Raw genomic sequence first — 14,468 nt, 5'->3', positions numbered from 1 at the left:
CACACAGACTCCACTGCGCATGCAGCGCTTGTTCTCACGATGCAGTCACCTCCAAAGTCCGAGGCAAGTATTTGTGTAACTACAGGGCCTAGCTCACTTGTCGGCAACACTTGATAATAGATTATATTCAGATGATAATAATCATTTATTGGACAGGACAAAGATAAGTTGTATAAAGATAAGTGGACGTTTAGTTTTTAATAACAACACTTTAGATTAGGAAATAGTTGGAAATAGTTAGGTCTGAACTATTGGCTTAGGTGCAACTGATAGGGTATGTAGAGTTTTTAAATCTAACAAATGTATTGGAATTCCTTTAATGTGTAGTTTTGATTTCTCAAGTATAAATATGAATCTCAAATTAATATTTTAATAAACCTTTATTACAATAAAAAAACACAAACTATGTTACTGCATATAAAATCGTTCTGAGACACTGTACAATGTTGCAATACAACCATGAGATACATTAGGATGTCCACATTATTTGGACAAAGGTGGACACTGCTTATTAACCAAATTAGTGTTTGCTGAAATAGTACTCAAAGCAGTAGTATCTAAAAGAGCATAGCTAGAAACTGTACCCATACTCTCACTACGTCAGTCTGTACCCATAATCTTTTTAAGAAATGCTAAAAGTTCTTGGTAAAACATAAATAACTGTTGTTCTTCTGTGTTCAGAGTCAGTAATTGGGCGAGGTCCCTGTGGTGGTCCCTCTGCTAAAAGGCATGTTTTTAAGTATTGACATGAAGCCTACAGCAAGTCCCCTGGTGGTCCCTGCCCTGTGAGGCTGTATAAAAGCTAGGCTCTGCCAGTCCAGCTCACACACACCTCCTGCTCACAGTGAAGGATTCTTTGTGAGTTTCTGGACCAGAACCTTATCTCCGCCATCCTGGCCCTGCTTCTGGGCCGCTCACAGGCACACTCTCCCCTGGTAGCTGCTGAGCACCTCTCCTGTCTAAACTCTGGTTGAGTGTGAACAGAAAAACTCACCCTCTATGTGCTTGTCTCCTCTGCAGGATCAGCCCAGCGACAGTGGTGCAGTGATAATGAAATGATATGATACAGTATAACGTTTTATTATTTGTTCTGAGACATACAACATTTTTTCTGATTTCTAAATGAGTTAAAAGGACTAACAGCAATTACATTATCTAATTGAATCTTCAGGTTCAGGTGTCAGGTCTGAGGAATCTAAGCATTTAGACATCACTGCAAGAATCCTTGAGGCAAAAAAAGTCATGTCATTTACTAATAATCTTACATGACAGTATCTGATTACAGGTATCTTCATTATCTAATTCTCTGGACTCTTTTTGCACCAATGGATCAGCCACATGCTGATGGAAGGAAACGTTGCTGTTTCAAACACCAGAAATGCTATGAAGTGTTGAGGCACCTACACTAAATGGAATAAATCCCCACCTGGACTCGGTGAAGTGCCATTCAACATAAGTGATTGTTTCTGGGAGTGAAAAGAGATCTACCATTATCCTGCACAGAGCAATGTACTGCTTCAGATAAGCTTTAACATGATGATAATGTAAAGAAAACCTGACTTCAATTTGTCTTTATCACAGATGACTCAGAAAAGGCTAAGATTGAGAATTTCAGGAAAACCTGGACTCAGCATTGAGAGCAAACTTGGGTGAACTGAGACCCTCCTGTAAAGTTTGAGTAAAAGGGTTATCAGTCTAATCAGGCTTGGCTGCAATAATGTAACTGAGCTCTAGAGTGGCTCTTTCTCCCCTTGCAGGTGTTGGTCTCTGCTGGGGGAAAATGAATGAATGAATGAATGAATGAATGAATGAATGAATGAATGGTCTTTATTGTCATTGCTACAGTACAGGTACCAAACAACGAAATTTAGGAGGGGGGGCTCCCCTGGTGCTAGGAAAAAAAAAAAAAAAAAAAAAACACAAGAAGGGAAGGAGCTGGTTTACATAAATAAAGGCTATGTACACTATCCACTATACTATACTGTACAGATAGACGACTAGGGTTGTCATATTGCACATAGTGTTATTGCACATTCTTTTGAAGTGTCGCAGTTTGCAGGCTAGAAATGTACATATTTGTGCCTCAGCACTACACCTGATTTTTTCAGTCCAGCAGCTGCCATCAATCCGTCCAGACTGTCCAGGGCCCAGAACCTAGGTCTTTGCTGTGTTCAGGGCCTGGATGGCCCTGGGGTAGAAGCTGTGCTTCAGTCTGTTTGTCCTTGCGGCCATGGTCCTGTACCGCCTTTTCGAGGGCAGCCGGGTAAAGTGTTTGTACCCAGGGTGGGTTGGGTCTCTGGAGATCTTGGAGGCCTTCCTGAGACAGCGTGTGTTGTACAGCTCTTCCAGAGAGGGGAGGGGGGCGCCGGTGATCTTCTGGGCTGTTCTCACGACTCTCTGTAGCGCATTTCTCTCCGCGGTTGTGCAGCTGGAGAACCAGTTGCAGATGCCGTAGGTGAGGATGCTCTCCACTGCGCCGCGGTAGAAGGCCACCAGCATCTCCTGCTTGTTGTGTTCCTTCCTGAGGACTCTCAGGATGTAGAGCCGCTGTTGTGCCTTCTTGATGGTGGCTGTTGTGTTGAAATGGAGGGAAGCTGGAGTTGGAGTTGTCTCTGTCTACGTCTGGCTGTGTTCACCATGGTATCATTCAGCATGAGCTCCTCCATGCACTGGGCTTCTACTACGATCACGCCAGGACTGACAGGGACCAGTATGGAAAAACATCCCCTCAGGTGAGAACTAAACTCTCACTCTCATAGCCATTGTCATGACCACAGTACTGTGCCTTCAGACAGTCAATTATTATTAGAATGACTCTGACTGTTCACTAGCAGCACTAACAGTATACTCCTCTACTGTATTTCTTTCCAGGAACGGCATACAACATCAGAAACAGGACACTGACAACCTAAATGCTCCAGATTACTATTCTGTTATGCATTACGAAAGGTAACACTTTTTTTGTAACGTTTTTAAGATTCTATTCACAATAAGTCTACAAGATTCGGCCATACTGTGTTTACTTTCTCCATCTAAGATCTGCCTTCTCTAAGTATGGGAAATAAACCATTACTCCCATTCCTGACTCCTCTGTGGCGATAGGATATCAAGATATGTCTGACATCGACATTCAAAGGATTAACACTTTCTACAAATGCAGCGAGTAAAGATTCCATCATCCTACTCATAGGACATTAACTCTGATTAAATAACCTAACCACTATTATATTCCTAAATTCCCTTAGTGTTGTGTAATAAGTGCAATTGATGCATGGATTATTTTGACAATTGACGAGTTTGACAATTATTTATACTTTAATATGCCTTAAGACCTCTGTTTTTCAGACATTACTTCAGTTTGTATTTAACACCATGAAATTATAATGTGTCTTCTCATTTAGGTATGTAGTAAATTAAGACAAACTACTGAAAGATAACTGAAAAATAATACATGGTTGTACACATTTACAGTATTTGTATTATTTCAAAAATGATGTTTATTTTATATGACAGTTGTGTGCAATACATAGAATTTCATAACTTGAACAATTTACATAATGGCATATGCTGTATACACAGTGCACGCAGACAAAGTCAGTACTGTAATTCATAGGCTAGGTCATGCAAAACCATAAATGGTTATTGGCAGGGACAGGATTCTAGTGGGCCCGTCAGAGACCAAAACCTTGTTCTCTAAAATTTGAGCTCTGGACTTTCAGGGCAAATTTGCAATAGGATTGCAAATTGAAATAAAAAGAACATTTTATTTTTTCTTCCAAAGGCACACAATAGGGATTGAATCAAGGCTAGAAATCCCAAGTGTGAGGTGTGCTTCACTGCTGATTTTCCTTAGTGGAAACAAGGATGTGCAGTTCCATGTTTGCCCAGTGGAGAGTGCTCACGTCATTAGTAAACTAGGTAAGAGTAAAAGTCAGGCAACCCAAGGTTAATGGAGTGATGTGGTTAAACATTTTTTGATTATTATACCAAGGCAAACGTCTCTGCATGTCAGGCATACTCAAACAACGTTTATCAAACATGAACCGTGGAGTGATTCAAATGTAATCACTCTCAGTATTAAGTACAGTACTCAAGTCTGTTCTTCCCTTTAACATTTTCAGTATAAGGATTGCTTCCTTTTTGTCAGGCAACAAGGAATTTTTTTCACACCAAACCCTTTTCTCACACTCCTATGTGCTGCTTCCAGTTCCACTATATTCAGATGAAATGTAAGCTCACTCCTGTCTGTTAAGGCTTAGGTGGAGCAGGCGGGGGGTTTTGAGGGGGCTCTATGTCCCCATTAGGCTCTTTCTTCTCGGGCTTTATGGGGCTGGTTTTGGGGCTCCTCTGCTGGTGTGGTCTCCTCGGGCGTCTCCTCCTGGGCTTACGAGAGTGATGAGAGTTGGGCTGCGCTGGATCCAACAGGGGATCCAAATGTAATTTTCCACTCAATGCATCTGAGGACTCATCAATGAATGCCAGGTTCTCCCCAAAGAAGTCCAGTGGCTGGGTATACACAGGATCTGGGAGTGAGATCTCCTTTTGGACATCCTTCTCAACCACCTGCTCTGTCTGGGTTGGCTCCGACCCAGTCTCAGAGTCTGAATCCGACTCGTTGGAGGAGTAAGAGTATGAAGATGATGAAGATCCAGACTCTGATTGGCTTCGAGGTTGCCCGTTCTCCATCACTCGGCCCACCTCCCCAGGAGCTCCAGTGCCACCCTGGCCTGCCTTGCTGTGACCGCGGTGGCGGTGGCGCTTTCGTCTGCGGCGTTTGAAAGGGTCATCCATTTTGCCAGATATGCGGAAGTCGACTGACATGTTCTGGATGTTCTGACCCCAGTCAGTGGCATGGAGTCGGAGCTCCTCCATCTGAGAGGGGGGAGAGGTGATGGGAGGGAAGGAGGGGGAGAGGGGAGATCACAGGTTGCAGTTTGTGACATTCTATAACGTACACAACCACATTTGTTTTTAAGTGCTATTCTCCCTCCTCCATTCCTAGCCCTCCTCGTCTTCTAACCAACCTCAGCTCTGGTCTTCTCGGACAGGACTCGGAGCCAGTTCCCAATCATGCTCAGGATCGAGACGAAGTAGGCCAGACCCACCAGGATCCAGAACCACACCAGAGGCTTGTACCAGTGGTCGCTACCACCATCCCCACTATCACCTGACAGAGAAACACAAGGGCATATGGATAGGGGTTTATAAGTGTGAGATATACATGTTTTACCACAGACACTAACAGACTTGTACAGAACAGATGAGAGAGCACGCATCACAGGCTGCACTAAGAACTCTAGGGGGCGATAAAACCAGATGAGCCAATTTATAATTCAACTTTCACAGGAAAAGGATTGTGAATAATTTAAAGAGCAAATTAAATGAAATGCAATACACTCACCAGCCACTTCATTAGGCCACTTCATTAGGTAGACTTTTCAACTGCTCGTTAACGCAAATGGGGAAGAAAGGTGATTTAAGTGACTTTGAACGTGACATGGTTGCTGGTGCTAGACGGGCTGGTTTGAGTATTTCAGAAAGTGCTGATCTACTGGGATTTTCTTTCTCACACAAACATCTCTAGGGTTTACAGAGAATGGTCCGAAAAAGAGAAAAAAATCCAGTGAGCGACAGTTCAGATGGTAGAGGTCAGAGAAGAATGGCCAGACTGGTTCGAAATGATAGAATGCCAACAGTAACTCAAATAACCACTTGTTACAACTAAGGTATGCAGAAGAGCATCTCTGAATGCACAACAGGTTGAACCTTGAAGCAGAAGACCACAGGAAACTGAGGCTACAATCTGCACTGATACACAATAGAGGATGGGAAAAACACTCTGAAGAGTCTCGATTTCTGCTGCGACATAGGGTCAGAACAGGGTCAGAATTTAAACATGAAAGTATAGATTCTTGGACTTTGGGCCCCTTAGTACCAATTGAGCATCATTTAAACACCACAGCCTGTTACGAGTCACTATGGTTTGGACCCAGGTGCAGTGCAAAACAAAGGAGGTGGTAGGAAGGTTTGTAGAATCAAAATAAAGTCACTCTTTTACTAGAAATTCAGGGATTACGAATATAACCACACTATAATACGGAAAATAAAAGGGGAGAATACTCAGTCTCCAAAAGCTATGTAAATAATAAAGAGCACAAGGCAATCACAAAAGTTTCCGCAAAAAACAGTCTCAATACTTCCAACCCGGTTAGATAAGGCTTCAAAGGACAGGCACGTCTGATTCACACGACACAAAGAGAACATCTGACATTGACAATGGGGAATTGGGAGCATATATACACCAGGGAGGGAGCAAGGAACTGGTGCACCAAATTACAGAAAATGACAAGAACTTAACAGAACCATACACAAGATCGCCGGGAGAGGGTGCCAAAGGGCACCTACCTGAGTATTGTTGCTGATCATGTCTATCGCTTTATGACCACAGTGTACCCATCTTCTAATGGCTATTTCCAGCATGTCACAAAGCTCACATCATCTAAAACTGGTTTCTTGAACATGACAATGAGTTCACTGTACTCAAATGGCCTCCACAGTCACCAGATCTCAATCCAATAGAGCACCTTTGGGATGTGGCGGAGCGGGAGATTCGCATCATGGATGTGCAGCTGACAAAACTGCAGCAACTGCGCGATGCTATAATGTCAATATGGACCAGAATCTCTGAGGAATATTTCCAGCACCTTGTTGAATCTATGCCACCAAGAAATAAGGCAGTTCTGAAGGCAAAAGGGGGTCCAACCCTGTACTAGCAAGGTGTACCTAATTAACTGGCTGATGAGTGTATGTCTATTAAGTTTTGTACTTTATCCTTGACAGTCATATTCATGTAAATTACAAATAATACATAGTAGCACTACAATCAAATCAAATCAGTGTGATGGCATGAGAATATTGATCGACACAGATTCCTTGACACAGTCCCTATTGCAGTGGTGAAAATACCTGCAACATAGTCTCCAAACCCCACTGTGGTCAGGGTGATGACCACAAAGTAGGCAGACTCTATAAAACTCCACTTCTCCAGTTCCTTAAACACCAGTATTGGCACAGCAACAAAGAGCACGCAACCCAGCAGGATGGAGAGGACAGCTGAGATGATACGCACGATCGTAGGACTCACCTTCCACCTCTGACAGGGAGAGAGGAGAGAGCAAGAACGAGGAGTGAGAATTGGAGAGAGAAAGTTTAGAGAGAGATTGAGAAAGACAGAATAAACATAGCTACAGCACAAACATAGCACATCTCAGAGGACCTCTCTTGGACCCTTAACACCTCTTCCTTGGTCAAAAAGGAGCAGCAGCTCCTATACTTGAGGAGACTGAAGAAAGCCCAGCTGTCTCCCAGGATCCTGACCAACTTCTACCACTGCACCATTGAGAGCATCCTCACCAACTGCATCACAGTGTGGTATGGCAACTGCAATGTGTCCAACCGGAAGGCCCTGCAAAGGGTGGTGAAAACCGCCGAGCGCATAATTGGCACCAAACTCCTTTCCATCGAGTCCCTCCAGACAACCCGGTGTCGACGGAGGGCGGCAAACATCATCAAGGACATCTTGCATCCCAACCGCGGACTGTTTGACTTGACTATGACTCTCAGTATCTCCCCCGTGGGATACTATGGCTATGATAATGAAAATTACAATACTATGATGACAATGACAATACTCTGACGTCTGCACATCCCTGGTTAATGTGATCACTCTATAACCTTCGCACTACAGATGTTTACATTACTACCTTTGCTCATACTGTATATTGCACATTACACATGTTTCCTGACATAGCATTCTGCACATTAGATACTGTACATAAACCACCACACTGTACTAGCTACCTAACTGTACAAAGCTCATAACTGTATATAGCCCATAACCGTATATATCTCTAAACTAAACTGATGTTTACAATACTATCTCTGCACATACTGTATATTGCATAGTCACCTATCACTATTGTTCTATTTATGTTGTGCCCTTATATCACTATTTTCACGTTTGGGTGGATACTAAACTGCATTTCGTTATATAGTACTTGTACAATAAAGTTTAATCTAATCTAATCTAATCTACAGGACATGGTTAATAGTGAGTGTCTTACCAAGAAGAGAGACTCTATTTCAGCAACAGCCTTACTCAGGCCTGTCCCCAGATGGTCTCCAACTCCAGCCAGCAGGAAGCCAAACAGAGGGATCCCCACCAGGGCATAGAAGATACAGAACAGCTGCCCACCCTCCGTCTTTGGAGAGATATTCCCAAAACCTGAGGATGATGATGATGGAGTTCAGAGCTTTAGGACAGTATATCTCACTAATAAGATTGAGTTGAGTTAAGCACAAAGGAGTCATCACATCAGATTGGATGGAATAATTGCTGACTGGAAATTATGCTGTGGCCAGAAAGGATGTGACAATGACACTAATTAGGCCAGGCTGCCTGTGTTTGTGAAAAACAAAGTGTAGCTAGGTGATCTGTAATCATACTGATTACCCACCGATGGTGGTGATGATAGTTCCGGAGAAGAAGAAGGCACTGGCCAGATCCCAGGCGGTGGTGAAGGTGGTGTTGCCGCTAGGATCTACGCCGTCTCCCACCAACTCTGCCACCTCCTTGGATGGGAGACAAAGTCCAGGACAACAGAGTGAAAGAGAGGAGGGATGAGAGGAAGAGGTAGTAGGTGGTAAAAAGAGAAAGAGAAGAAGACAAAAAGAGGGTGGTAGTTTTGGCTTTAAGCTGCTCCCTTTGGTTAACATGACTGGACACACTGACTGGTATACAAATGTATGTAGCAGGGGAGGCTGGTGGAGGTAGAAATCGGAGGACGGGGTCATTGTAATGCATGCGATGGAATGTGGAATTGGCATTTCCGATTTCTACCTCTACCAGCTTCCACTGGTATGTAGGCATATGTACCTCTATGAAGGCCTGCAGTTTTTCTAGGCTGATGCAGGAGTTGTTGTCCAGGAAGGCTTGACGTGTGTCCTGAAGCTGCCCGAACTGTCTCTCCTCGCGGGGGACCTCCAGGGCGCGGAACACCACCGCCCCCAGCACCAGGTAGAGCAACACCGCTGTCAAGAGGCCCAGAAGAGTGGAGCAGCGCATGGCTGAACCTTTGTTCAGACCCAAAGAAGCCTGCTTCCTGCCTCCACTCCCGGTGCTGGTGCGCTCAGGGACCCACCTGCAGCAGGGACAACACATTGCCACAATTACCACAATGGCTGAATGCAACCTAACACGTATAGACAAGTAAAACCTCTCCTTTTGACCATAGAATGACCTCAGCATCCCCAGTCCTAGCTCAGGACTTTTGAACAGTCATGTCAGTCTTGATTACCTCTCTCTCCCCCTCTCCTCCTCCCTCCTCCTCCGCCTCCAGGCCCTCCTTTCTCTGCGGCTGAGGATGGAGTCTCTGGACCCGTAGCTGTGGTGAAGGCCCTCCTCCTCGCAGTCTGAAGGGGGGGACACTGGGTAGGGATGTGGGTGTACATGGACCAAGTTAGGATAGAGGTTGATGTTGATGGTTTTGGGAACACATTTATCATGATGTGATTTTAAACAGACAGGCACTACAGCAGAGAGTTGAGAGGGCAAGGAAGTGCTATTTGAAAAGGTCATTGACACTATGTATGGTTAGGTTTTTGATCATACACAATGATCATATCAAAGGCTAAAGCATATGTATGGCATCAACAAACTCTAAACAGAGATTCCATACATCACTGATTATCAATGATACGTTTCCTCAGAAACACTGAGCAGAACAATGATCAACCACAGACAATGAACCGTAACCCAGATGCCTCCTGTCACTGTGTGGGTCACACCTTCAGGTGCCTGTGTTGTGGAACCAAAATGTTGTGTGAAAGAGACACATCTCTTCTCATATTCTCACTTTGGCTGACAAAAGAATCCATATCCAGATCCACACACGTAAAGAATACAGAGGCAATAAACATTGAGCAAACAAATAGGGTGTGTATGAAAGCAGAGTGGTAAATCAGTGTGTGTGTGTGTGTGTGTATGTGTGTGTGTATGTATGTGTGTGAGTGTGTTTGTGTGCGCTTTAGGACATACCTCCTAATACACCTACAGCAGGGGGACATTGTAGAGATGCCTAACACATTTAGTGTAATGGTCTTTCCAAGCCGCCTCAGAGTGATTGATAAGGTCATTTGGTCATTGATACAACTATAGATTCGAGTCAAGCCAGGTTAAAGACCTCAGGGACATACTAAGATTGGGCTATCAATTTTTTAGGTATGCAATATCTGTTATAGAACACTGAAATACAGTTTTTTCTCCACCTCAGTGTCTGATTATGCATGTCTGTGTGTGTGTGTGTGTGTGTGTGTGTGTGTGTGTGTGTGTGTGTGTGTGTGTGTGTGTGATTGAGTGAGTGAAAGACGAAAGACAGATACTGTTTATTGCTTGGATCTGTGTGCCCCTCTTTGATCCACAGTATAACTTACTTTACTCTTATAGTCTTACAGTCAGCATACCCTGGCACTGATTTACATTAAGCACTAACCCGTCACCCAGGGTGAAATGTACACTAGCAAGCAAACAACTTCAAGAGCGGCTCATGATGCACAAAATAACTAGCACACTCCAGTCAGTCAACCCCTTTGCCATCGTAATTAACTCATTGTCACCATATTAAACCATTCAAAGTGTAGAGTGCAAGAATTATAATCTCTTAATTATATTCTAACTCCACACCCATGTGTAATACAGAGCCGAACATGAGGTATACAACACATATAGTACCACACACAGTCATAATGCCAGAGAATACACCACAAGATCAAATACAATATGAAATAAACCCAAAAATTCACAACCTGTGGAAATGGAACAATCGCAACCAACAATCATCAATATGTTTAACTACACACTACCTCAAAAGGAATGATGTAAGACCCCTTCTGCCTACAACCATGACACGTTTAATATCTCTGCCTCTAACACATGTGATCTAACACATGGCGAGCCTAGCCTATAGCCTCTTACCTCCAAATGAAGGATGTTAACAATCCAGGGTATCAGCCACTTGACGCTTTAGGAGTCTTTAACACACAGGAAAGACAGACGCTGAGAGAGGAGGGTGTTTGCGTGGGAGTCAGTATGAGAGGCAGTGGGAGAGGCTGTTGCTGAGTAAGAAATAAAAAGATACTCCATCAAACTGAGTCCAAGAAGAGAGAGAGAGAGTGAGAGAGAGAGAGAGAGAGAAGTGGTATGAGAGAGGGAGAGGTGGATTGCATGAGAGAAATGGAGTGAGAGAAATGGAGGGAGGGGTCAATGCAGATATACTGAGCTAGAATGAGCTTGGTGGGTAAAACACCCTGAATTAAATCGTTCCGTTTCTCGTAGGCAATAAGCCAAGAGACTGGGAGAAAGAGGACATGATATAATCACTGTGTGTATGTGTGTGTGTGTGTGTGTGTGTGTGTGTGTGTGTGTGTGTGTGTGTGTGTGCGTGTGTGTCTGTGTGCGTGTGTGTGTGTGCGTGTGTGTGTGTGTGTGTGTGTGCGTGTGTGTCTGTGCGTGTGTGTGTGTGTGTGTATTTCCAAAATGTAAGGTAAGATAAAATAAGATTAACCTTTTGTTTTAAGACCGGTGGAGGCTGGTGGAGGTCAAAATCGGACAACAGGCTCATTGCAATGCATGGAACGGAATGGGGACACACGTGTTTCATACCATTCCTCATTCCATTCCATGCTCCAATTTCTACCTACACCAGTCCCCACTGCTTTAGACATGTCACACTTCAGACAAACAGGTGATAACAACTAGAATAATACCACCGACAGCAATATAAAGAAATGACTAATTAATGTTTTATTCCAGAAGTTATTTACGATTCATAAAGTGATGCCTCTTATGTCTGAAACCTTGCATTACAAATTCCCAACTCACTCTTGCATTGTAGCACCATAAACAATTATGTACATCCAAATCTACTCTGCAATATGCTGTAGTAGTATGTACACCTCTCTCGCTCTCTATGCGTGTGCAGAGTGTAGAGTGTAGTGTGTAGTGCGCGCGCGTGTGTGTGTGTGTGTGTGCAGTATCAGTATCAGAGCCTGAGAGTGCCAGCATGAATTCCTCTTGTTGAGTTTACGTGAGGTCTGCTGGTGTAACACTGCCGACACTGCAATGGGCAGCCAGCTCCCCCTCCCTCAGCCACCCCCCTCCTAAGAACCCAGCCGCTCCTTGGAACTGCTCCAGCTGTGCGTGTGTGTGTATGTGTGTGCGTGTGTGTGTGTAGATGTGTGTAGGCGTGTGTGTGTGTATGTGTGTGTGTGTCTGTGTGTGTGTGTAGGTGTGTGTGTGTGTGTGTGTCTGTGTGTGTAGGTGTGTGTGTGTGTGTGTGTGTGTGTCTGTGTGTGTAGGTGTGTGTGTGTGTGTGTGTGTATGTGTGTGTGTGTGTGTGTGTGTGTGTAATTGTGTGGTACAGCAGGTACACAGAGATGTGATTACGCCTCCCAGGGGTATCCAATTGATGGGACACAAGCTCCCAGAAGTCCCAACTCAAAGATTAAATCATTACCCACCAAACACTTCCACTGCCTCTCCTCTTTTTCCCCAGGACTTCTGCTTCCCTTTCTCTGTCCAGCCCCTCCCCTTGCTCTCGCTCTCTCTTACCCAACACGACGAGTGCCAGTCTATTTCTGCATCCAGGTCTCCAATAAAATATTTCAAATAGATTTATATGAATTTTATTTCTGCGACACTAGGAGAAATGCAGATGCCACTTTATATATCTAGAGATCACATTTCTATATTTCATGTTTTATTTGTCACTGCGCTCTGCTCTATCAAATAGATGTTATTGCCACTCTGCAGCACTGAAATTTTGAACTAATACAATTTACTAAACCTACGCTGGCCTCATTAGCTTTAAACACCATACAGTATACGACTGTTTTCAGGATGTGATTTTGAACCTGAAAAACAGCCAATGTTGTTCCATTATTCATGACAATATCAGCCAGTTCTGCTGTGACAGCAAAAACATGACCACCAATTGACGAGCGCTATAAACACCATTACCATGGTCGGATCCTTCTCTCTGTCTGCCTCTCCCTCACTGATTTCAAGAGACAAAATTTATCATGTCAAAATATATTTTCACATTATAATAGAACTTCCTCATGCTATTAAAATGTTTTTAGCAATGCTGATGAAATCTGGTGCCCAGAGATGCCCTGTTGTTGGAGGAGGAGTCTCAAAGATGAAAAACCCCAGTTTGCAATTAACTGATGTACAATACCTTGATGCTTTTTAGTCTGGGCCAACGGTCTGTTACTCAAATTAACAAGCTGGCTTTGACAGTGAAACACTAACGACCATCTGTGTTGTTCTTTCTTTGGCACACCCAGCCACCTAGCGCAGTCTCTCCTTTTGACCCTGCATAGATTTACTTAATCAATGTACGCTGTTAAAATGCAACCAAGTTTTATACAGAATAAGTAGAACTACCATGCTTGCCTTCAATCTGTAAGACTCAATTTCAACAAAAAGTGCAACATTTCAGTCCCATATTGAGAAGCACTTACAGTACTAATATCTTCTGTGCAGTTGCTGCACGAATAGACGGTTACGAATCTGATTTGATATACTCCCACCAAACAAACTTTTATGTACACTTAGCTCCTTCAATTCAATCTGTGTGAGAGCCTCCAGTTTCCCTTCCCTCACAAAAACTGAACTGAGTCCAACTGCTATGAAACAGGAGTCTTATTACTCAGAGGGTTTGGACTCAGTAAATCAAGACGAGGTCTGAGCACTGAAACAGTGCCATACAGGAGATATACAGCATTTCGAATGGTGAGGTAAATATATAAAAAGAAACTAATTACTCAGAGAATGAACCAGACAACAATATACAATAATCAATATAGCATCGACAAGGCTATATAATAACATCTAGCCTGATCTAGATTGATCAAAGTCAAGAGGGGTCCTGACTCCTAAAGGGAAGACATACACTCCCCGAGCACTTGAGTGCCATACTTGAATGCCACAGCCTATTTGAGTATTGTTGCTGACCATGTGCATCCCTTCATGGCCGCAATGTACCCATCTTCTAACGGCTACTTCCAGCATGATAATGTCACAAAGCAAAAGTCGCCTCAAATTGGTTTCATGAACATGACAATGAGTTCAGTGTTCTTCAGTGGCCTTCCCAGTCACCAGATCTGAATCTAATAGAGCACCTTTGGGATGTGGCAGAACGGGAGATTCACAGCTTGAAAGTGCATCTGAAAAATCTGCAGGAATTGCGTGATGCAATCATGTCATCATGGAGAATCTCAAAGGAATGTTTACAAAATGTTGTGGAATCAATGCCACGAAGAATTGAGGCTGTTTTGAGAGCAAAGGGAGGCCCTACCCAGTATTAGTACAGTGTTCCTAATAAAGTGTTCGGTGTGTACATTTATGA

At 43.6% G+C, this 14,468-nt stretch overlaps 1 protein-coding gene across 1 annotated transcript; it reads right to left on the bottom strand.

Annotated features, from left to right (window-relative positions):
* Positions 1 to 4,248: 4,248 nt before the first annotated feature.
* kcnk4b (potassium channel, subfamily K, member 4b) lies at positions 4,249 to 9,124 on the bottom strand (the record flags this gene model as incomplete). The annotated part of the gene is made up of 6 exons (XM_080529802.1): positions 4,249 to 4,872; positions 5,025 to 5,167; positions 6,967 to 7,153; positions 8,124 to 8,284; positions 8,517 to 8,631; positions 8,936 to 9,124. 6 exons carry the CDS (start codon positions 9,122 to 9,124, stop codon positions 4,249 to 4,251), a joined length of 1,419 nt encoding a protein of 472 aa, XP_080385928.1.
* Positions 9,125 to 14,468: the final 5,344 nt, after the last annotated feature.

Source organism: Nansenia antarctica (genome assembly GCF_963989245.1).
Source record: "Nansenia antarctica genome assembly, chromosome: 4".
NCBI lineage: Eukaryota > Metazoa > Chordata > Actinopteri > Argentiniformes > Microstomatidae > Nansenia > Nansenia antarctica.
Note: the sequence above shows the minus strand (reverse complement) of the source record. Positions and strands in the feature narration are given on the sequence as shown.